This window comes from Neovison vison, chromosome 12 (genome assembly GCF_020171115.1).
Source record: "Neovison vison isolate M4711 chromosome 12, ASM_NN_V1, whole genome shotgun sequence".
Taxonomy (NCBI): domain Eukaryota; kingdom Metazoa; phylum Chordata; class Mammalia; order Carnivora; family Mustelidae; genus Neogale; species Neogale vison.
The window spans coordinates 108,415,238-108,440,100 of NC_058102.1; the positions used below are offsets into that span (position 1 = coordinate 108,415,238).

Consider the following 24,863-nt stretch of genomic DNA (forward strand, 5'->3'; position numbering starts at 1 on the left):
CGTCTGGGAAGTGTGCCCTGGCTGGCAGAACCTGGTGATGGCTTTTATTTGGTGGAGGGGCAGAGGACAGTTTTGCCCAAGGCTAGCCCCATCCCTGCTTCCAGGCCTCCTCTTACACTCCCTTGCCATGCGCTCTGGTTTTAAGAGCCAGCCGTGGGTGGGCAACGTGGGCTAGAAAAAGGGCGGAGGGCAGGGGAATGGGAGTAAGCCCACCATTCCTGCCCAACCTCCTTGAATTCTCCTTATTCTGCAACTCCCCCTTTCAGCCTTCTGGCCCTTTCTGCTCCCCTTTCTCTTGTGACTACAGGCCCCCAGAGAAGGTCAGTGCTAAACTCTGGCCAGGCCTGTGCCTCTACAGAGGGCTTCCGTGGGAGCCAACAAGGCCTGCGGGAAGAGCTGCCTGCGGGGCCCTGTTCTCAGACAGCTCCGTCGTGCAGTCCGTTACCAGGTCAAAGCCTGCCACCATCCTGGGGAATGTGGCCCGAAGCATCATAGCTGTTTGGACGGATTTCATGATGAAGGACACATTTTTGAATCTGCGAGAGAGAGAGAGAAGCAGCAGCAACAGCGTGACTTGGCGTTGGTGCTGCTGTGTACCCCAGAGTGGCTCTGCCAGTGCTTGGGCCTGGGCCGGGTCAGGGTACTCAGCAACCGCTCCCCACCGTCCATGTGACCCTCTCCTGACTAGGCCATCGTGACTCCTGCCAGGGGCTACCTCTGAGAGATGCTTCACCCAAACCCAACCCTATCGAGGACTCTGGGTTGCTCCAGGATGATCCACAGTGTCTGCAAGGCAAGACCCATGGGATATGCTTCATTATCTACATTCGATGAAGCAAAGAGGCCTCGTCCAAAACTTGCCCTGCTTCCCTGAGAGGATGGCTCCTGGAAGCGGGTGCAGTACAGAGCCTGGCTCTCTGTCCACTGGGCACCTAGGAAATGCAACAGATGACCAAGTCCCCATCAGGTCAGCAGGACCTGGCAATGATAGGTCCTTTGCCCCCAATTAATTCAGCAAGGCCCTGGGCACTCCAGAAACCCTATGACCGAACTTCTGTCTTCTCTCTGCACCCGCTTTGTTCCAGTCCAGGAAAAGGATAAGGCAAACAACAAGACAACAGAAGCACTGAAGGGAAAAGTCTGGTACATCTCTGTGACAGGACAAAGGTCTCTGCACAGCAGCTGGCTCACTTGTCCCTCAGTGACAAAATTTCTGTGGGCCTAAATTTCTCCTGCCCCCTATGCCACATTGCTCACTCCCTCTCCTGCAGAGCTCTAAGGGAATACGGAGGAACGATCAGCTGCAGGCCAGCTCTCGCATCCTCCTGCCATCAGCTCCCAGGTTGCCTGAGGGGAACCAGTGGGGCCCCAGCCTGCCAGCTCCATCCCGGATGACTAGCTCCCGCTCATGCATGCCCCCACTCCCAGCCCTCACAAAGAGGGAAGGGGATTCAGCGGGGATGGGGTGGGGAGGAGTCTGACTGCCCCCCAGAGCCCAGCCTCTAGGGTAGGCTGAGCAAATGGAGGAGCTGCCCCTCCCCGAGAGTCCTGATTCCATGTGGTCTGCATTTGAGAACCCCGCATCTCCAGCCCGGTGCACAGTCACAGGCCTCAGACTGGTGGCCCTCTGACAGGAGGAAAGAGCTGTCCTTCAGTATAATCAATAGGAAAATTCAGCTTTAAAGCTTTCTGTGCTTGCTTGGGGGAAGAGTGGGTCCTTGTTCATGCTACCAGGTCCCACATACATGCTCCTGTGGGGTGTCTACACACAGACTCTAAGATAGCGGTCCCTCAGGGCTGGGTCACCAGTCAAGGCCTTGCACACAGCCATCACCCACGGATGACATTAAGCAGAACCCTAGAGGCAAACTGAAACAAGGAAATGAGCCAGTTCTGAACATATAGGCCAAAACATATCCCAGGCCAACATGGGACCTAGAATTAATAAGGAAAATTGCCATAGGTCTTCATTTAAGCTCAGTGGCAAAGATTCGAACTAGAAGTGACTTTAGGTAGATGTTTGCACCCATGCATGAATGTACCCACTGAGTCCATGGTTCTTTGGCACAGGGTGTAGGTCTCTGATGCCAGCCTCCTTCTTTTTCCCTCTCTCCTCCCCTCCCTTCCTAGTGGCTCTGTCTGCATCCTATGCTCCCAAACCCTGCATTTCACCCATGTCCTCTCTCACCTGCGATCTGAATAAATGAGTTTGATTCCAATAAATCCAGGATGCTTTTTCGCAAACATATAAGCCACTTCTCTGTAAGTCCTCACTGACCACTCTTGGTTATGGATGGTCCCATTCAGTTCATATACCTGGGAAGGAAGCATGGTCATGATCAGACATCAGAGGTGAGCGAAACTTCATTCCCATTGCCAATAATCTCTAAAACCACGTTGGACTTTTCAATTTCCTTGCCTAGTGCCTTCAACAGCCTCTGACCTTTCTCAGAAGTCCTAGTCCTATCTGGGATAATGCTCTTAAACACCACAAAGTGGGCTGTCTGCCTGTCTCTTTCATTGCTGGGTCCTCGCACCTGGAACAGTGCCTAGTGCTCGACAGGCATATGTGTAATGAATGAATAATAGGTCAGCGGGGGACAGGACCCACTTCATCTCCCCACTTTCCCATCCCTGAGGTGGACATGGTTAGGGGCAGAGTGAGAAGAGACAGCAATGGACAGTGGGTAAGGCAAAGGGGAAGGAATGGGTAGAAAGAAGTCCCCTCTTTGGAGGTTGGGCCTCACGAAACCCACTGAGAGGCCAGAGAGCGTTGGCGTGGACATGTCCCCTGCAGCTCCCTCTGCCCTCCCCTGCCACTGCGTCAGCTCTCACCCCTGCAGTGATTGGCAGTTCAGGGTCAGGACAGGATGTGGGAGTTTTTTCCCAAGAGATTGTGGAGCGAGGGAAGATGGGAAGAAGTAATATGCAGAAGTCATTTCCATGAACATCAGTTAAAAACCTGCCATGGGCAAGGAACCAGGCTAGGTCCTGGAGGGGTAGACAAATGCTAGTAAGACAAGATGCCTGCCCTTAAGGAGTTCCCGATTTAGTGGAAACAGGCTCTGTCCACATTTATGATATAAAGCAGGAAGAATTAAGTGCTAAATAGACGTTTACGGGACCTCAGAAGGAAAGGGGCTTCCTTTGAACTGGGTAGGGTCAGAGACGCTTTCTAGGGGAACTGGCACTGAAGCATTGCTAGGCCTATGTGCGAAGCAGTGGCCCTAGAGGGAGCCAGACCTGCAGGGTCAGGGAGCAGAGGCTAACAGGCAGAGAGACAGATGGAAGTCATGGAAGTCCACAACCTGCAGGAGAAAAGTCCTTTTCCCTCCCTGGGGTCTGATATCCTGGAGCTGGTCGTGTCCAGGAAGCTCTGCTCATTGCCCAGCCAGTCACTTGCTCACTCTCACCAGCCCACAGGGCCTCCCTTTTCCCTCCTACCTGTACCCCGAGATGTTGCCTTCTGTCCTGGGGCAGCCTCCCTAGCACCCTCTTCTCCCCAGGCCCACGGAGCAGCCTCTTGGCTCTCTTTCACCTCCAGGGGTCCTGTTTCAGCTTGGCTTGGGGGAAGTGGGGTGGATGGGCAGCTCTTTCTAGCCCCTTCTCTTAGCCCCATTGGCCTTGGCTCTCTGGTTTCCTCTGCTGCTGCCCCAGTGAAGCCTGGCCTCTCACGCAATCCGCCACAAGGCTGCCTCAGCCAACTGGGCTTGGTATTGGCAGGTGGGCCTTCCCTGAGTGGGCATTCTCAGGCTTACTGAAGGTTAGAGCTGAGCTGCCAGAATTTTCCAGAGGACAGAATCTTAGAAACTGCTAACTCAGTATCTAGTATAGCCTGTTACTACTATTAATATTGTTACCAAAGGGGATCAGAGTATGCCACCCTAAAATACACTCCTTTTGCATAAGGATACTTTGAGTGGAAAGCAATTAAGCAGCAAACAGAGCTCTTTGCCCTCCTCCTATCTGCCTACAGGCAGGACCAACAGTTGTTGGTGAAGGTGCTCTCCCTTCTATCTCCCATACCAGAAGAACAAGGCTTATCACTGGAGACAGAAGGTCAGCACCTAGAGGAGTCTGCATACGCAAACCTTACTATTATAACCCTTATCTTCTATGAGTGTCCCCCATATATTTCCCTCACCACAATTTACTGCCCCAGAAACCCAAACCCCTTTTCCTTTGTATTATCATTTCTCCACAATTTATCACCACTGGTTAAAATCATGTATAAGCATCTGTTCTACCCACTTCTTTGGGTCTCACTTTTTTCTACAAGACCTCCATGCACACAAAAATTAAACCTTAACATCAAATACAATGTGTAGGACTTTTCTCCTGTTGATGTGGCTTTTGTCAGTTTAATTTGCAGACCCCCAAAACAGAACCTTAAGAGGGTAAAGGAAAGTTACTTTCATCCTCTCCTCAAGCATTTTTTATTTTATTATTATTTTTTAAAGATTTTATTAATTTATTTGACAGAGAGAGACACAGCGAGAGAGGGAACACAAGCAGAGGGAGTGGAAGAGAGAGAAGCAGGCTTCTGGCTGAGCAGGGAGCCCAATGCAGGGCTAGATCCCAGGACCCGAGGACCATGACCGGAGCCTAAGGCCTAACGACTAAGCTACCCAGGCGACCCTTACCAAGGATGTTTTAAAAGAGAACTCTTCCTGCCGCTGATCAAAGCTTCAACATGGGGCACCTGGGTGGCTCAGTGAGTTAAGCCTTTGGCTCAGGTCATGATCTCAGGGTTTTAGGATCAAGCCCCACATTGGGCTCTCTGCTCAGCAGGGAGTCTGCTTCCCCCTCTTTCTCTGCCTACTTGTGATCTCTCTCTCTCTGTCAAATAAATAATATCTTTTTTAAAAAGGAAAAAAAAGCTTCAACAAACTTCCAGGTGCTCTGTTAGAATCTTCACATCTTTGATGCTCAAAGAACATCAATCAAACCGGCAATACTCAAAGTGTAGTAAGGGAACCCCTGTGGGTCCCGTAGACTTTTCTAGGCAATCTGCAAAATTAAAAACTCTTTTTATAGAAGTTTTAACATATTATGTGTCTTTTTCATTCTCATTCTCTCACGAGTGCACATAAATTTTCTGGAAGTTGTAACATATGTGACAATATTTCTCTGACAAATAATGGGTTATGTGCTTGTGCAGTCTTGTGTTTTGAAATTTTCTCAGTTTTAATTTTTAACACAGGCTGGATTATACAGCAAAGAGTAGATATAATCCATATAAACAAAGTTCTTTGGGATCCTCCAAAATTTTTGAGTGTCAAATTTTGAGAACAATGCGTTAAACAAACCCAGATTGATACTCGAAGTTGTCTTGGCATTCTCCAGCTGATTTGCAGAAAGGCAGAACAGAATTCTTCCTCATGCCTTGATTGCTGTGTCATTACTGAGTCACCTGCCCAGACACACCCACAGGATTCTAAACTGATGACAGGGAGGATCCAGGTCCAGGGCCTTTGGATCTTTCCACCTCCCCTCCCACAGCACCAGAGTAGGAGCTCCACAAATAAGCATTAACTTAGGAAAAGCACTCTCTGCTTGGAGTTCCAAAAGTACTAAACCCCAGGCAGCATGTTTTTAGAGAAGGGATGAATAGTTGGAGATTGGAGGGGTGGCCAGTAGAGTCTAGAGTCTTGCTCGCAGAACAGAAGGGAAACAAAAGTAACTTAAAAAAAAAAAAAAAGGACAATTCTGCCTAAAAGAAGATACTTGGCATATGAAACAAGTAGGTACAGATATGCAAATGACACACCAGAGGCATGATGGGGGTTTGTATATGGCCAGTTTCAAGCCATCAATTCTGTCATTCCAGCACTTACTGCTGGAGAATCTGGGCCACCTGCCTTGCAGGGTTCCAATCCCACTGCCAGTTCCCATAGCATGGAGAGACTCGAAGATGGAATCTGGCCCCTGGGGCTACAGATGCCAAGCCCTTGTCTCTTGGTGTTTCACTCAGTAAATCACAACTGGGGCTGCCCAGGGCCTTGTGCTCCTTGGCCTCTGGCTGAGAAACTGTGGGCTTTACAGAAGCACCCAGGGCAAGATCTGAAAGCTCAAGAGCACCCCCATTTCATGGAGCAAGAGACCCTTTTCATGGGGAGACCTGCAACTCCTCAAAGCCTCACAGCCATTCCACTACCCATTAAACGGTTAAAACACTGCTGTGAAGCCAGGCACTCAAGGAAAGTTCTCACCTGGTTAGGGGGCTCTGAGCAGCCTTCTGGGTTGGGGCTCCCAGTAGAGGTATGTTTTGCCCCAGTAAATCACACCTCCCAGGGTCGCTACAAGGGTCAAATGAGTTAATATTTGTAGAGCACTCAGAAATTGTAACTATGAGGGCACCTGGCTGGCTCAGCCAGAAGAGCATGTGACTCTTCGAGCCCCAGATGACTTCAAAAGATAAATGAAAACATTTTCAAAAAAAGATATTAATAATAATGTTACTATTACCAATCTTCTTATTATCACCAGATACAGAAAAACAACTCAAAAATCTGCAGTTACCCTAGGAAGATGAATTAATATCTAAGAATTTAACAATTAGTAAGTACAAGTAGGTGGTGGGAGTCATTGACCTAAGACCATGTGATACAAAGCTGCTATATCCATGTAATAAGCCATCTTGAGTTGAAAACACTGGATTCAATGTAGATTATGATCTCCATTTTCATTATAGTTCATTTTTTTAAGATTTTATTTATTTGACAGAGAGAGAGGAGAGCACAAGCAGGGGAAGTAGCAGAGGGAGAAGGAGAAGCAGGCTTCCCAATAAGCAGGGAGCCCGACAGGAGGCTCAATCCCAGAACTCTGGGATCATGACCTGGGCCGAAGTTAGTTGCTTAACCAACTGAGCCACCCAGGCACCCCATGTTCATTATAATTTAATTGTGAAACTACAAAGTTGTCTAGGGTTAGGGTTAGGGTTAGGGTTAGGGTTATACAAGCTAATATAAGATTACAAAATTTTATTGTCTGTGATATCGTGGAATTATAGAATTTTGAAGCTGGAAGGAACCGAAGGGAAATGTGAGATTGGACAGTTGCTCAAAGTCACACAATTAGTTTGTATCAGACCAGAAGCCAGGACTCAGAATTTCTAACTCTCAACACTACTGGAGCACCATGCATTTCACCTGCATTAACTGAGCTTCTATTATGTGCCAGGTAATGCGAACATTAATCATCTCCTTTAATCTTCAAAACCACACTATCAGGTAGTACTCGCTTTACAGGTGAGGATTTTGAGGCTGAGAAAGGTCAAGACGAATTTCAGAACCTTGCTGACCCTCAGTGTCTCCTGTCACCAGAGCAGCCCCTGTCTTTACCTTTATACTCCAGTGGCAGGTAGGGGTCTTGGTGTCTCAGCTCTGGGACACATTAGAACCTGGGGGAGGGAGATGCCTGGGTTTCACCCTGGACTAATTATATCAGAATCTCTGAGATCGAAGCTGGTTATTTTTATTTTAACCTCCCCAGGTGATTCTAATGTACAATGAACAGCTAGGGTTAAGATCTACGGTGTTTGTGGACTTGACAGAGAAGAAAATGCTTGATTACAGCATAGTAGGATAGGTGCTATCATCAAGGGAAGCAGTGAAGGTGGTCCCCCCAACCTCGCTTGTCAGTATTCTCACAGAGTCACACCAGTAACGTCACTTCAGCAACAAGCCAGGTGGGAATTTTCAATGGAGGATCTGCCAAGAATCCAGGAAAAACCCCAGAGTGGGGGCGGGAGTGGGTGGGGGAAGCCTGCTTGAATAGTGTTGGTTGTACCAGGGACAGCATCCAAGAAAACGTCTGGGGATGACCATCGTGGGTTTTCTAGGCCACTGACAAGTCTCTCTCCTAAGACCTCCTGTCAGGAAGTGCCAGCAGGGCAATCTCCTGTTGATAATCCTCTGGGGTCTCACATCAGCTCCACTCTGAAGCCTGGCCGGGACCCAGTCTGGGCCTCCGATTCTGGCAGTGGGGGAAGGGACTGGAGCCCAGGAGATAAGACCCGCCTAGCAACTGTTGCTAGAGGCAAGTAGCCTTTGTTATCAAGCATTAGTAACACAATAGGAGGCTGAGCAGCCAGGATAGTCCATCAACATCATCCGAGGCCCTGAATTAGCCCCAGAAGCTAGAAGGGGGAGGTTGTGCGGCTCAGCAAAAGGATTCCCGTGCAAACGGTTTTTAGTTGTTAATGTGCTGACGGCTCCCCCTACTCTGGCTAATGGGGGGCATTAAGGCAGAGACTCTATTGCAAGAGGCCTTTGTTCCAGGGTCAGAGCAGAACAAATGGTCAAATCCCATCCCCCTCAGCGTCTCCAGAATCCCAAATCCCAGCAGCCTTCCACCTTCTAGGATGGTGGGGGGTGGGCAGAGAGGGAGGAGAGGTTAGGGGCTAGTCAGGGTCCCCACGTGAAATGCCCCCGGAGCCCACTCCTCCGCGGGGTAGGAGAAAACAGTCCAGCCGAAAAAGGGGAATGATGAGACAGGAAACTATTGCCTTCCCTCCAGTTTCTCAGCATCTTCCCCTAAATGCTTCCCCACCGAGCTCAAGATGAAAGTCACAGCCCTCAAAGCGACCAACACCCAAAGCCTCTGCGATTTCTCCCTCCCTCCTCTGCCCTCCGCCCCCAAAGGCGCCCAGGGCTCTGACAGGATTGAAGGGCTATCTCCCCCATGCTCTACACCGAGAAAGCCTCCCGGATTGCGCAACAGGAAGTGGTCCCCCCAGCAGGGGCCAGCACCGCTCTAGGTGAAGCATCCGCTCAGCCCCGCCCAGGGGCTCTCTCCCCCGCGGAAGGGCGAGACTGGAAGCCGCCTGCCCTCTCGGGCAGCTCTTTTTGAGCTGGAGCATGGGTCCCTCAATGCTCACAAAATCCAGCGCCCTGGCCTCTGTCCAGTCACTCCTTACCACCAACACGATTTTGGCCGAGCTCTCTGACTTTCCCGAGCCTCAGTTTCCACGTCCATAAAACGCAAGCTCGCTATGCAGCTCAAATGCTTTGTAAAGGTCAAGGCGAAGACGGCCTTTGCTCCAAGTGTGGTCTGGGTCAAACCATCTGCATTAGAATCATCCGGGAGGAGGGGAAGCGCTAGTTAATTCTGCGGCTTCCCGGCCCTACTCAAGAGCACAGAATTAGAATCCCGGCAGGCTGGGGCCCAAGGCGAATTTTAAAGAGCACCTCCAGATGATTCATCTGAACGGCCAAGTTTGAGGACCATCATCAGCAAGCATCACTATCACTACTGGTGCCTCTCAGCAACCTAAGATGTGGTGCCGGTCTGAAATATTTCACAGTCCGACATAAATAAGGGGGCAACAGATGCTGGGTGCCGGAAATCCACATTTCCAGGAGACAAAGAGGGAGATGTGGGCTGCCACAGTCCTGGGTCAGGGGTGAAGGAGGGGTTGGCGGACTTAAGAACCAGTTTCAGTGGAACCCAGAGGAGAGGACAGGGCTTAGATGGGGGTGGAGCGGATGCTTGGAGAGAAAAGGATTTTCCAGGCCCAAACCTGGCAATAAATTGTTCTGAGAGGTGCAGTTTCTTCTACCCCACACAGTCCAGGCCCAATGCCAGCTCGTCTCTTAGAAATTCTTCTCTTTATAATTTTTTTTTTTTAAGATTTTATTTTATTTATTTGAGAAATTCTTCTCTTTATAGATGGATAGACCCTGGCTTCCAGTAAAAGGATCCTTTGTCTCCAGGTCTTATCTACTTGACTCACCAAACTGGGGAAAGCTCTACTGAGGGACAAAGGTCAGCCCCTCTCCCACTTCCCAAAAACTGTCCTCAGAGTTCTCACTACCAAACAATGCAGTCAGATCCCAAGGGTGATAGGCACCCTTAGCTAAGCGCCAACTCCTCCCAGCCCTTCCAGGCTGGCCTTGAGCTAAGCTCAAGGAGTGTATTAACATATCTAAGGGGAAGGGTGGGTCAGTCCTGAGAGTTGAGCCTTGAGGAAACTTGGTCACCAATGAAGGGAAAGGGAGCCCAGACCCACAAACTGGAATTACTGGTTCTTGGGACAGGCATATACTTCATCAGAAAGTTTGATGAAGTTCATTCTAGATCAAACTGGGGGAGTAAAATCAATTTAGGAGTCCCAACAAGAATTAAAAATTTTTTAGGATGCAAAAATACCAGAATCTCTGTACATTGCATTGTTTCCTAAAATATTTTATAGATACATACGAATACATGTGGAAACACTATATAAATAAAGTCAACTTATTGTAGCACTTTCTCCCCCCTCCTGGCAAAAGGGTGATAATTTTCATCAGATTTTCCAAAGATTAAGTACGCTATTATGGACTCCCTTAAATTCTCAGAGCCCAGGGACAATAGGGCTCCCCACTCCGCTCACCAACATCCTTCTGGCTATACCTTGGCTTGAGGAAAGGCTAAGAATTACCCTCAAGGAGAGAGAACTTGCTGGTCAAGGAACGAGTCTAATCTAATTGATAGTTTTCTCTGAAAACCAGCACTCTGACTTTCTTGTTTATTCTTCTGTCTTTTATGAATTTGGTCAACGTGTTTTGGTCCTCTGGAGCTCTGCCACTTCTGAGTGTACAAACAATAACATTTCCGAGCCTATAAAGACCATGGAATACGGTAACAAAGCCAAAATGCCACCCTGTGGATCTTTCCACAAACTTGAAGTTTAGTCACCAAGGCGTTGGTATGCTCAACAAATACTTCAAAGAATAAGCAGACTAGTTAGGATACGATATATGGGAGAGCTCTACACAAAGGTCACATTTCCCAAGCCACTTAAAAGCGCACCAAATGGAACATTCAGAAATCTTGCCTACTCCCACAATACCCAAATCCCTCCCACAAATAGTCCTCAGGGAAGTTCTGTCCAACAGACATCACAAAAGAATGGTCCATTAGCAACTGATCACCTGGGGCTGCTCTCCTCAACGATGTGTCCCCTAACGTGGAGACCATCCTCGTTCTCTCCTTCTACAATGGCTCCTTCTCAGCCCACTTCATGAATTTTCCATCCTATTTTTGTTTGTTGGGCCCCTTTCTTGACCCACTCCTCTTTTCAACTCACAGCTTCTGTGGGAAACTCACCCCTCTGACAGTTTGAAGAATTATCTTTCTGCAGACAAATGTCAAACATCTGTTTCCAGGCTAGAACTCTCCTCCGGGGTCCACAGTCATATATTCCACCATTTCCCAGACATCTTCACAGGATTATCTCATAGACCCCTCCAATTCTACAGGTTCAAAACCAAAATTTCTATTCTCCCTCCCCATCCTGCTTGTCCTCTTACTTCCCCTATCTCCATCAATGTCACCACCAGTCAACTCAACTCAAGTTCAACACCAGTGAGTGGCTCTAGAGCTTCACCCCCACACGGTCAGTCAGGAAGACCTCTAGAGTCCTCCTCATTGCTCCTGCTCTCCCAGCCTTGTTATCTCATACCTGCTGTTTCCCTACTCTCCCAGTCTCTGTCCCCATCTCTCTCAGCCCGCAATCCTCTGTGATCTGTTCTCCCCAGTGCTACCAGGGTGATCCTTTTGCCAGACCCATCAGCTGTCCCAGGACGAAGAATGTAGTCTTGAGTGACTCTGGGAAGCTAAATTTTGATAGTCAAGCCAGAGCAGAGCAAAGAGTTGGGCTCACCGGGAGCAACATGGCTCTGAGCTCCAGGTAGAGCACATTGTCCTGGTAGAATTCCTCCAGAGCCTGGAAAATATAGTCTCTGAACACCGGTGCATAGTGGACAAGGCCAGAGATTGTGAAGAAGATGCTTTGAAACTTGGACCAGACGATATTTTGGTTTGCATAATCCACCTCTGGGTTCTCGGTCATCAGCGTGAAATTCCTTAGCAGTCTGTCCAAGACACAAAACCAGTAAATTGAGGAGGTGTATTTCAAGCCATCACCTTCAGGCACCTGCAGGATTCTTGCCCACCTTGCTTCTCCCACCAGAAGCAAACCCAGATGCATCATAGTGAACAGTGATGAGAAGCCACGGGAAGCACCCTGGATTCTCTCATGGAGCCCCTCCCTGAGACCCACTTTGTGCTCCTCAGGACCCAGCTCAGGCGGGATGTTTCCACTAACTAGGCTCTCCTGCTCCCTTCTGCATGCTTAGCCAGTCTGACCCCACTTTACTTACATCCTAGACCAACCTCTCTTTGGGGGGGCAGGGTATACATGGAATTATACACCCTAAAATCTGTATGTTTAAATCCTAAACCTCAATGTGACTATATTTGGAGATCGGGCCTTTTCAGTGGTAATGAAGGTTAAATGAGGTCATAAGGGTAGGAGCCCCATAGACTAGGACTGACATCAAGGACACCAAGTGACAGGCGTCACACACACAGGGGAAAGGCCCTGTGAGGACACGCTATCTGCAAGCCAAGGACAGAGGCCTCAGGAGAGATCAAACATGCCAGAATCTCGATCTTGAACGCCTAGCTTCCAGACCAGTGAGAAAATAAATTTGGGGGGGCATCTGGGTGGCTCAGTGGGTTAAGCCTCTGCCTTCAGCTCAGGTCATGATTTCAGGGTCCTGCATTTGAGCCCCACATTGGGCTTTCTGCTCAGCAGGTAGCCTGCTTCCGCCCCAACCCCCTCCCCCACACCCCCACCTGCCTCTCTGCCTACCTGTGATCTCTGTCAAATAAATAATAGGGGTGCCTGGGTGGCTCAGTGGATTAAAGCCTCTGCCTTTGGCTTAGGTCATGATCCCAGGGTCCTGGGATCACCCCGCATGGGGCTCTCTGCTCAGCAGGGAGCCTGCTTCCCTTCCTCTCTGTCTGCCTACTGTGATCTCTTGTCTGTCAAATAAATAAATAAATAAATAAAATATTTTACAAAAAGAAAAAGAAAAGAAATTTCTGTTGTTGAAGGCACCTGGTCTGTAGTATTCTGTTATGGCAGCCCCGGCAAGCTAATACAGGAGGTAGGATGGAAATATGGGGACTACACAACCTAGGCTTTGCCTCTGAGTAGCCATGTACTAGCTGTGTGGCCTTAACCTTGAGCTTCACATTTCTTATTCGTAAAAGGAAGTAAGCTCATAAAAGCACTCTATAGATGATTCTATGCAGAAAACAGCTATTACTTATAATATCACTTTACAAGTGTATTGGGAAGTTGCTACAAAACATTTTTAAGCTGTTTCACCCACCAATGCACAGTCATTATTCCAGGAGCTGGGAGCTTTTCATCCTTCTGGTATTAAGCTTCTAGGCAGAATTCATCTGATGCAACAATAGTGTTACTGTTAATACCTCTTACAGGTCAAATGAGATTTTAAATGAACCAGGAACTTGCTATTTGAATGCTTTTGTGAAGCAAAGTATCTTACAAAGTTAAGAGCCTCCTGATTTTTCTTTAAGGCCCGATTTGCATATATGGTTTGTACCAAGAAGACACACCCACACACCACCCTCTACGTCTTAAGGCCACGTGACACATTCTTTCAGAAGGACACTCACCCGTTGTCAAACTCAGTGACGTTCTGCATCTCCTTTCGATACTTCTCCAGCAAAACCCACTCTGAACACTCTGCTGGCATAGGGGTAGGGGGTGTTGGATAAGCAAATTTGAACTTCAGGGCCCCCTTCGGGGTGATACAGAAATGGCAGTGGGGCCTATAGGTGACATTTTTCACCAGCCAGTTCATGCTCAGGATGCCGAAGTCATGGACATGTAAGGCAGCCCCTGGAAGGGAAGAAGGGCAGGGGATGGGATGAAGCAAAAGAGGTGAAGTGATCCAACCCTGCATCGTATTCCAGGCTTGATGGGCAGCCTGCTTCTCCCTCTCTGCTGCTTGTGTTCTCTCATGCACACACTGTCTCTCCTGCACACATACTCTCTTTCTCTCAACTAAATAAAATCTTTTTCTTTAATAAAGACACTATTTATTTATTCATGAGAGACACAGACAGAGAGGCAGAGGGAGAAGCAGGCTCCCCACTGAGCAGAAAGCCCGATGTGGGACTCGATCCTAAGACCCCGGGATCATGACCTGAACCAAAGGCAGAAGCTTAACCATCTAAGCCACCCAGGCGCCCTCAACTAAATAAAATCTTTAAAAAATTAGTGTAAATATGCTCTAGACATACCATACTAGAAATGCATTAATCCAAGATGCTCGTTCGTACCATACCCTGTTTGTTACCTTAGCCTCTGAGAAAGGGCAGAAGAGGCAAATCAAAGACATGGAGCAGTAGGTCCTATGGCCCAGACACTGCCTTGTGGGTGGAGGCATCTGCTTTGTCAGGAAAGACAGTAAAGCCCAGCTCCCACTCCCCACTGTCTCTCTGAGGCAGAGTCCCTTCTGAAGCTGGGCTTTTGGTAAACCAGAAGCCACCTTGGATGTTTGCCAAGGAAGAACAAAGGTGCAGAGTAGCAGAGTGGGGTTCTCACTGCTCCATTTATTTATTTATTTATTATCTTATTTATCATTATTTTTTAAAGTAGGCTCCACACCCAATGTGGGGCTTGAACTCACAATCCTGAGATCAAGAGCCCCATGCTCTACGGGCTGAGCCGGCCATGTGCTCCTCCCTGCTCCACTTACAACAACAACAGCTCCAATAACAATGCTAGCTCCAAGTTTAGTTCCCTCTCCCTGCCCAGCATGTGCAAACCATCCCCTCCAGACCTCTACCTTTTGGCATCTTCTTCAGGATACTAAACACCTCACTTTTCTCGATGAGATTCTTGGCCTGGAAGAAGTGCATGCTGGGAGGGAAATTCTGGATCTTCATGGCCTGCACCACCTCAGCCTTTTTGAGAGCCATGAGCCTCTCATTGGCCAGCTCCTCCTGCTCAGTCAGCACCAGCTGTCCCCCCAGCTGTAGCATCTTCTCTCTCATCAACAGCTGGGTTCGTGCTTCATCTATGGATATGGCTGAGCAGAAAAAAGGTATCGCCACCACCAAAAGCAGGGAGAGCAGGGCTGGCCACCCCGATGGGCCACCCATGGACACTGGGATGCCTGGAAGAGGAAATTGCTCAGATGGAAACCCAACATGGCTAAAGAAGGGAGTAGATCAGTGCAAATCGACAGATTTAAGTGTCAAACTCTGATTTTGCTTCTCCCACTCTGTTCTCAGGTAACCAGGAGGCAATATACTTCTCTAAGCCCGCAGAGAAAAGACCTCCAGGTACAGACCTGAAGGGGTTTCCCAAATCGTAAGTCACCATGAGCCCTCCTTGAACAAAGTGGAGCGTTTCAGTTAGTGAGACATGTTCACACATAGAGGAGTATACTGCAATCAGATTTTTAGTGTTTCACTTTTAAATATCATCAGAGAGCAAGAGCTCACAAGGCATACAAAGAACATCTCCAGCATCACAAAGGAACTTCAGGAAAAAAACAAAAACAAAAACAAAAAAACAAAGAGAAACAGAGACAATGCAGGAAATAAAAGTAAAATTCAAAAGAACCATACTTAATAGCCTAAGAAGGATATGAAAAGATACTGTGTCCATAAAACAACTACAGGGAATTATAAAAAATGTAATTTCTTTTATATAATGGCTAGCTAGCTCAGTCCATAGGGCATGTAACTCTTTTTTTTTTTTTTTTTAAGATTTTATTTATTTCTCGGGGCGCCTGGGTGGCTCAGTGGGTTAAGCCGCTGCCTTCGGCTCAGGTCATGATCTCAGGGTCCTGGAATCGAGTCCCGCATCGGGCTCTCTGCTCAGCAGGGAGCCTGCTTCCTCCTCTCTCTCTCTCTGCCTGCCTCTCTGCCTACTTGCGATCTCTCTCTGTCAAATAAATAAATAAAATCTTTAAAAAAAAAAGATTTTATTTATTTCTTTGACACAGAGAGAGAGAGATCGCAAGTAGGCAGAGCAGCACAGAGAGAACGAGGGGGAAGCAGGCTCCCTGCTGAGCAGAGAGCCCGATGCGGGGCTCGATCCCAGGACCCTGGGATCATGACCTGAGCTGAAGGGAGAGGCCCTGGGCATGTAACTCTTGATCTTGGGGTTGTGAGTTCAAGCCCCACAGTGGGCATAGAGATTACTTACAAATTTAAAAAAAATTAGGGGCACGTGAGTGGCTCAGTTGATTGAGCAATCTGCCTTCAGCTCAGGTCATGATCCCAGCATCCGGGGATCCAGCCCCCTGTCTGGTTCCCTGCTCAGCAGGGAGTTTCTTCTCCCTCTCCCTCTGCTGCTCCCCCTATCTGTGCTCTCTCTCTCTCTCAATAAATAAATAAATTAATTAATTAAAAAATAAACAGAATGAGAAACAGCTTTTAGAAATTAAAAATACAAAGGCTGAGGGGCTCCTGGGTGACACAGTTAGTTAAGTGTCTGACTCTTGTTTTCGGCTCAGTGGTGGTCTCAGGTTGTGAGAATAAACCCTACATCAGGCTCCATGCTCAGTAAGGAATCTGCTTAAGATTCTCTCTCCTGGGACACCTGGGTGGCTCAGTCATTTGAGCGTCTGCCTTCAGCTCAGGTTATGATTCCAGGGTCTGGGATCAAACCCTGTATCAGACTCCTTGTTACTCTTGCACTGTCTCTCTGACAAAAAAAATTTTTAAATCATTAAAAAAAAAAAAAGATTCTCTCTCTCTCCCTCTGCTCCTCCCCCCATGTTTTCTTACTCTCTCTCTCTCAAATAAATAAGTGAATAAATCTTTTTAAAAATACAAAAGCTGAAATTTAAAAAATTTCCTAGCAATATTATAAGATGGAATTGAAGACGATCTTTTTTTTTTTTTTTTTTTGAAGACGATCTTTTTAAAATTAGGACAAAATAAGGTGCGCTTGGGTGACTCGATGGGTTAAGGCCTCTGCCTTCAGCTGGGGTCATGATCTCAGGGTCCTGAGATCAAGCCCTGCATTGGGCTCTCTGCTCGGCAGGGAGCCTGCTTCCTCCTTTCTCTCTGCCTGCCTCTCTGCCTACTTGTGATCTGTCAAATGAATAAAATCTTTAAAAAAAAATAAAATAAAATTAGGACAAAATAAGAAAGAAACAAATGATTTTAACTCAGGAAACCCAATCCCAAATAATAGACATATCAGAAGAAAAAAGAAGAAATAGGAGAAAATAATAAATAAATAGTAGGAGAAATTGGGCCAGAACAGAAGACCTGACTCTGGCTTAATGAGCTGATTTGTTGTTGAGCTCCTAGCAAAGCAGAAGCAATTGCTCAATAGCCACACCAAGATAGTCATCGTGATATTTCAGAATGGTAGCACTAAAAGCTGCTAAAAAGCTTCTAGAGAGTAGCTAGTCCAGGTTGGCAGTGAGCAAGGATTTAAGGGGAGAAGGAAAGAAACTTGCTTGTATTGGGTCTCCACATGCCAGGCGCTCCACCTGGGTCATTTATGTGAATTACATTTAAGAATTATGGGGTGTCAGGCCGCCTGGATGGCTCAGCGGGTTAAGCCTCTGCCTTCAGCTCAGGTCATGATCCCAGGGTCCTGCGCCCCGCAGCATCAGTCTCTCTGCTCAGCAGGGAGCGTGCTTCCACCCCGCTGCCTGCCTCTCTGCCTACTTATGATCTCTGTCTGTCAAATAAATAAATAAAATCTTTTCTTTCTTTCTTTTTTTTTTAAAGATTTTATTCATCTATTTGACAGACAGAGATCACAAGTAGGCAGAGAGGCAGGCAGAGAGAGAGAGGGGGAAGCAGGCTCCCCACTGAGCAGAGAGCCTGATGCGGGGCTCGATCCCAGGACCCTGGGATCATGACCTGAGCTGAAGGCAGAGGCCCTAACCCACTGAGCCACCCAGGCACCCCTAAATAAATAAAATCTTAAAAAAAAAAAAAAAGAATTATGGAGTGCCTGCATGAGTCAATGAGAGGAGTGTGTGACTATTGATCTCAGGGTTGTGAGTTTAAGCCCCATGTTGGGTATAGGGATTACTTAAACAATTAACATATATAATATAATATATAAATTAATAAATATTAATCAATATATATAATAATTAATTAATAATATATATTAATATATAATATAGGTATTAATTGTTTTTGCATACTTGAAAGTATGATATGGTATCCTGGAAAGAATCAAGGCTATAAACTGGAAGACCTCATGACCAGTCCCAAATTAGGATGTCTTCAACAGTGAGACTTAGGCAAACTGCTTAATGTCTATGGGTCTCAGTTTTCTCACCTGTGAAAAGGGTGAATTACACTAGATCAGTGGCCCTCCAAGTGGGATACCAGTATCATCAGTGATACAAAATACCACCGTTTAGGTTGAATTAAAAAATTTAAAAATAAGTTAATTGAAAGAAAAATATTAAGGAGGGGCACCTAGGTGGCTCAGTCGGTTAAGCATCTGCCTTCAACTCAGGTCATGATCCCAGGGTCCTGGGATTGAGCCCGGCAAGGAGCTCCCTGCTCAGCAGCAAGTCTGCTTCCCCCTCTCCTACTCCCCCTGCTGTGCTCTCTCTCTGGCTCACTCCTCCTCTCAAATAAATAAATACAATCTTTTTTTTTTTTTTTAAAGATATTAAGTAAATAGAGCTACAGAGATATGCCGAAGGTGAAAAGCTTGCTAATCATTGAAATACAATATATCCCAGATTCTTTCCAGGACTATTCACTTACTCTAAGCTACACCAGACACCAAGAGGGAATTTTCAGAAGGAACAGGATACTATTTACTCTTGTGCCACAGCTATGGCAGGTGTTGTACCATCCTAATCAGAGAGCTGGATTTTAGAAGAACCCTGCAACTTCATGAAGTCTTCGAATCTCTCTTCAGACCAGTGTTTGCCAACAGCTAAAAGAGAAGAATGACATTTATGTCACTGTCCCATCCATTCCATGCTGCGTCCTCCAATCAACGGCCCCAGCCCCTTGTCCCTCTTTCCTTACTGACATGTAGCAGAGGCCACTAAGTTCCACAGCCTCCAACTCTGCCATCTCCACAGAGCCCAGAAGCAGTTGTATGGCCCAGCATTCCAGGACTTTTCTTGGCCTGACAGACAAAAGCTTATCTAACACCGGTCCTGGCCAAGGCTGACTGAGCATCAGGAAAAGTCATCTCTAGAACACTTGTCACTAAATTTACTTCATCTCTCTCCTCATGAAAAGTGTCTTTTACCTTTAAAAGAGGGTGCACGAAGACACTATAGTTTGCCCCAGGGTAAGAACAAAGAAATAGACCATGTGTCTCTAGGACTCCAAGTCAGTGTCCTGGGGTCCACAACCATTTCAAAAGCCTGTTGTGGGGCCAGGCTATGCCATTCCTCCCCTCTGGAAGGCACAGGCCCACTTGCAGTGGGGGCAGGGAGGGCAGCCAGCTGGGAAACAGAGCCCAACTGCCAGCGTCCCCACTCCCTACTGTAACCTCATGAGATAGACCCCCACCCCAGGGGATCCCAGGTACCTCAGAGCAGCTCCAGAAACTGCAGACTGTTTGCTGAGTCCCCCGACAGATATGTCACAAGCACCAGAAAAGCTCACCATCCTGTTTTCACTTCCTGTCAGGGCAGGTTTCACTTCCTCCCGCCTCACGTTGCTCAGGCCTCCAGAGAGAGGCAAGGGAAGGCAGGGTCTGGCTGAGCTGAGGCAGCAAGGAGGCCTGAGAGTATGCATTTACGTGCGTGTGTGTCCATATGCACACTTACGTGCTTGTGCGGTGATCTGTGTGTATGTGTATGTGGTCACGTGTATGTGTGTGGGAGTTACAAACATCTGTGTGAATGTGCATGTGGGTTAATGCATGCAGAGGTTATGTATGTGTTTGTGAGGCAGTTATATGCATGTCTGTGTGTGTCTGTGTGTTTGTGTGAGTTTATGTGTGTGTGTAGGCTTCTGTTTGCTTGGGGGAGGATACCTGTGTATTAGTGTTTGAGGTGTCTTTGTAGGGTCCAGAGCATAGTTTTAGACAACAAGCACCACAAGGAGGCACTCCAAAAGTTGCTCATAAACTTTTCGGAGAATAGCTCTCCTCTCCTCCAAATGTAGTCATGGATCCTGAGGCAACCCTCTAGACACAGGGTGAAAAGGTAGATATAAAAGAAGGTAAATACTTTAGGGGAACAATTCAGGGATCTGGGGGCAGGACCGTTGAGAAAGTAGGGAGGTGTGAGGCAAGAGCGAGGGGGCGGGGAGGACGGGCAAGAAGGCGAGAGGCAGAAGTTTCTGGAGAGAGAGCAGAGTGGGCCCAAACCCTGACACCCCGATGCCGGAATCAGACCTACCTTTGCACAGTGGCCTGGCCTTTCACAGCTGTGTGGCCTTGGCCATGTTATTTAAACTCTCTATACTCCAGTGTCCTGATCTGAAAATGGAGGTCATCAAAGTAAGGACTACACGCCATCCACTGTGAGAATGCAGGCTAAGTGCCCCGTGCATTGTAAGTTCTCAAGAGATAGCAGCCGTTCCTACTGTTAGAAATAACTGTTGTGACATATCATTCAAGTCAAGCTAAAATAGCAGGGTGAGGACACCTGGGTGGCTCAGTGGTTAAAGCCTCTGCCTTCGGCTCAGGTCATGATCTCAGGGTCCTGGGATTGAGCCCCACATGGGGTTCCCTGCTCAGCAGGGAGCCTGCTTCCTGCCCCACCCCCCGCCTGCCTCTCTGCCTACTTGTGATCTTTGTCTGTCAAATAAATAAATAAAATCTTAAAAAAAAAAAAAAAAGGAAGGGTGAAACTGTACTAGTGACTTCGGCAACACACGCCTGCTCCACAGACTTGCCGAGTACCCCTCCTTCCCAGCCCCCTCTCATGGCCTTCTGCCCCACAGATACCCACAAACCCTCAGTACTTCCACTTCTGCTGTTCCTAAACGTCTGGAACCCTGGGGCCCCTGGCCATCATCTTCTCCAAAAAGTAAAAAGGTCATCTGTTTCATAAACAAGAAGAAATTCAAAAGTGAAAATACAGAAGAACTAGCAATTCCTCATCACAAGTTCAAGATTAATTTGTTTACAAGTCCGTGAAAACAGAAGAAACAAACAAGTGGTAAAGACAGATCAAACTGACCTACGGAAGGCTAGGAAGGAAAAAAATCACCAATTTGAACATAAATCATTAGAAGTTTTTTTTTAAGATTGTATTTGTTTATTTGACAGAGAGAGAGCACAAGCAGAGGGATGGGCAGAAGGAGAGGGAGAAGCAGGCTCCCCACCAAGCAGGGAGCCCCATGGGGGACTTGATCCCAGGATCTGGGATCATGACGTGATCCTAGATCACGTCGCCTAACCAACTGAGCCACCCAGGTGCCCTAGAAGATTTTTTAAGATACCAGAGCAAAACTAAGATAAAGCTTTTCTTTCCAAAACCTTTGGTTAAATATAAGACCTAATGTTCACATCTCAAAGGATTGGCTCTGAAGACTCCGGCTCATGTCTTGGCGGGGAAGGGCAGAAAGCCAGGGGACGGCTGTGGGTCTTGAGGCTGAGGTTACTGCCTCAGGCAGAAGCTGTTTGGACCAGGGGAGTGGAGGCCCCAGCTATTGAGACAGAAGCAGAGCGGGGAATGGCTGGGACCGCACGCCTGGACACAGGATCAGAAACAATGAACTGAACCAGGAGACTCATCAGCGGAACCTGCAAACCTCTTGGCCTTCTGAGCCACCAGCCTCTTTGCGGCTGTGGCAGTAAGCACGAGTAGCAGAAGAGGTGTGCCATCCGACGACAGCAAGCCCTGGTGTAAAAGGGGGAGGCCGTTCTGGAAGAAAATTCTGCCAAGCGCAGAGATCATAAAATGTAGAATAGGGCTCTGCTATTTATGCTTTATTGAAGACAACCATCAGAAGCAGAACTGGCCTTGTTTCAGAATCTGAAAAATCTACAGGGCAGAAAAAGGGGACCCAAGCATCTTTTGGTGATTTCAAAGCTTAACCTAAATGGAATGAAGTCTGAAAGGACAGGCAGGTTATGACCCCAAAACTGGAGACAGGAGAGGTTTTTAGAATTAAAGATGGTGTATGGCTAACACAAATTTTTGAGAGGTATTTTCTTTTCTTTTTTAAATTTTATTTATTTATTTGACAGAGAGAGAGAGAGAGAGAAAACACAAGCACAGGGAGAGGGAGAAGGAGAAACAGGCTTTCCTCAGAGTGGGGTTTAATCCCAGGACCCTAGGATCATGACCTGAGCCAAAGGCACATGCTTAACAACTGAGCCACCCAGGTGCCCATGAGAGGTATTTTCTTTAAAACATTGTTTTGTCCCCTCACTACCATGAATTATATGTCATTGCTATATGTAACCTACAGCAAACTATAGGAGCGTTACCTACAGTGGAAGGTTTACAGTGATGGTTATACCACTTCTCGAGAAGATAAATAAGGTTCTCTGATCCCAGAGTTTAGAAAAATGAAATACTTATTGCTAAAGTTTATTGAGAATTATATATATTTATTAATCTAATCCTTGCAGTGATCTTATAAATTGCTACCTCTCCTTGACCAGTGAGGGCACTGAAACACCGGGGTAGGGGGTGGGGAGGCTGCTAACTTGCTCAAGATCCCACAGCTGGACTTGCAAGTTCCCACCTACAGCCTTCCCTGGCAGCAAGGAGGTCTTCAGGGTGATGGAGAGCCACTGGTGTGGGGTAGTGCCCCTCAAGACAGAAGGGCAGATCCCTGGAGGAGAGCCCAATTCCCAAAGATGGGACACAGAAACAGATATTATCAGGCATAACATGATTTTTCTAGATACTGGGAGCTTGTGCTTTTAATAACCAAAGTTTTTCAGGAAGCAAAAAATTAACTCTTTCAAAGAATTGTTGTGTGACAGATTTTACTTATTTATGTGACAGAGAGATCACAAGCAGGCAGAGAGGCAGGCAGAGAGAGGGGGGAATCAGGCTCCCTGCTGACCAGAGAGCCTGATGTGGGGCTCCATTCCAGGACCCTGAGACATCATGACCTGAGGCGAAGGCAGAGGCTTAACCTACTGAGCCACCCAGGCACCCCCCACCAAAAAAATTCTTAACATCTATGAGCTTAATGCCTTTATCTCCAATAAGGGAAGAATAACATATTCTTCCTACTAAGTTTTTTACCAAGTAAGTTTGTGTGTGTATGTTAAATAATACAATAATACACATGAAAATATCTCTCTCACTTTTTTTTTTTTTTTTTTAGGGAGAGAGAGTGCACATGAGGTGGAAGAGGCAGAGGGAGAGAGAATCTTAAACAGGCTCCATGGTCAGCGTGGAGCCCCACGTGGGGCTCAATCTCACGACCCTGGAATCATGACCTGAGCTGAAATCAACCCTGGGATCATCCCACTACTAAGCCAGTCAGGCCCTCCCAAACTAGACCATTTAAACACAAAGACAAAATCCATAGAGCTACAGACATTCTTTCCCAACTCTGTTTAGAAGATCACTGCAGATTTCTTTGGGGGAAGAGAAACAGTTTCCAACCTACTTAAGGAAGGTGTACCCTACTAAAAATGAAGATAATATTAAAATTTTACACGCTTAACAAGACTTTTCCCCTACTAGTCTCCCTGACATCAGCAACCAGCTTCATACCCACAGTGAAGAAAAGGGAAAAGCCTTCCACTGGGGCCTTCAACAGCCCCTGACAATAGCCCTATAGATACAGACAGGGACTTGCCAGATCACTTTATAGCGCAAGGGATGGCCAACAACTACCCTCCCCCAAATACACAGAGCTTGTAGCATCCTTTTATTACCCCACTCATTTTTTTAAAAAATATTTTATTTACTCATTTGAGAGGGAAAGAGACAGTGACAGAGAACAGAGCAGGAGAAGAGGGAGAAGCAGGTTCCCTGCTCAAAAGGGATCATGACCTGAGTTGAAGGCAGAGGCTTAACCAACTGAGCCACCAGGCGCCCCTACCCCACCTAGCCCACTCTTAAATATAAGCAGACATCCAGGAGCTGCTACACTTGAGGTATGCTATTTTATGACAGAGCAAAAAGTATCTTGGAGGAAAGAGAATGGGAGAGAGAAGAAAACTCCATCTAATATATTAGTGTTGGAGAGGTAAGAGAAGATGTCATACCTATAAAACAAGGACAGGATGTTATAAAGAAGGGAGAGTCAAAGAGTGAAAACTCAATTCCACACAAATAATGGAGAGTAAGAATGAAAAACTACAGAAAAGTTGAATGATAAATTAACATCTTCCAGAAGGCAGAACAAAAAGACAAAGAAAAGAAAAATGGAAGGAGCTTTTACGAAGATGGCGCCGAAAGCTAAGAAGGAAGCCCTGCCCCTCCCAAAGCCGAAGCCAAAGCAAAGGCTTTGAAAGCCAAGAAAGCGGTGCTGAAAGGCGTCCACAGTCACAAAAAAAAGAAGATCCGCACATCACCTACGTTCCAATGACTCAAGACTCTGCGTCTCCGAAGGCAACCCAAATACCCTCCAAAGAGCGCCCCCAGGAGAAACAAGCTTGACCACTATGCCATCATCAAGTTCCCCCTGACTACTGAGTCAGCCATGAAGAAAATAGAAGACAACAACACACTTGTGTTCATTGTGGATGTCAAGGCCAACAAGCACCAGATCAAACAGGCTGTGAAGAAGCTCTGTGACATTGATGTAGCCAAGGTCAACACCTTAATCAGGCCTGATGGAGAGAAGAAGCCATACGTTCGGCTGGCCCCTGACTATGATGCTTTGGATGTTGCCAACAAAATTGGGATCATCTAAACTGAGTCCAGCTGGCTAAATCTAAATACAGTTTTTTCATGATTAAAAAAAAAAAAAGTGGAAGGAAAAGATTTATTTATTTATTATTATTAATTTTTAAATTTATTTATTTGAGAAAGTGAGAGCATGAGTGGAGGGGCAGAGGGAGAAGGAGAAGCAGACCCCCCACTGAGCAGGGGGCCTGACACGGGACTTGATCCAGGGACCCTGGGATCATGACCCGAGTCAAAGGCAAATGCTTAAACGACTGA

General features: G+C 47.0%; 1 protein-coding gene and 1 pseudogene across 5 annotated transcripts in view; one reads left to right on the forward strand and one right to left on the reverse strand.

Annotated features, from left to right (window-relative positions):
* Positions 1-19,434, reverse strand: part of ADA2 (adenosine deaminase 2) — a 34,293-nt gene extending 14,859 nt beyond the window's left edge. For 4 of the 5 annotated variants that reach the window (XR_006381319.1, XR_006381320.1, XM_044227634.1 and 1 more), the window contains exons 1-7: positions 19,358-19,434; positions 18,574-18,748; positions 14,655-14,984; positions 13,477-13,702; positions 11,648-11,858; positions 2,189-2,316; positions 446-536 (exon numbers count right to left, since the gene is read on the reverse strand). Coding sequence is in view for 3 of the 5 variants with exons in the window: in XM_044227634.1 (XP_044083569.1) it covers positions 446-536; positions 2,189-2,316; positions 11,648-11,858; positions 13,477-13,702; positions 14,655-14,970 (972 nt within the window). In the remaining 2 variants the exon portion in view is untranslated. The remainder of the gene's footprint in view (positions 1-445; positions 537-2,188; positions 2,317-11,647; positions 11,859-13,476; positions 13,703-14,654; positions 14,985-18,573; positions 18,749-19,357) is intronic. The other variant, XM_044227636.1, reaches the window with a different exon arrangement.
* A 4,708-nt stretch (positions 19,435-24,142) lies between these two features.
* On the forward strand, positions 24,143-24,642 carry LOC122891714 (annotated as a pseudogene).
* Positions 24,643-24,863: the final 221 nt, after the last annotated feature.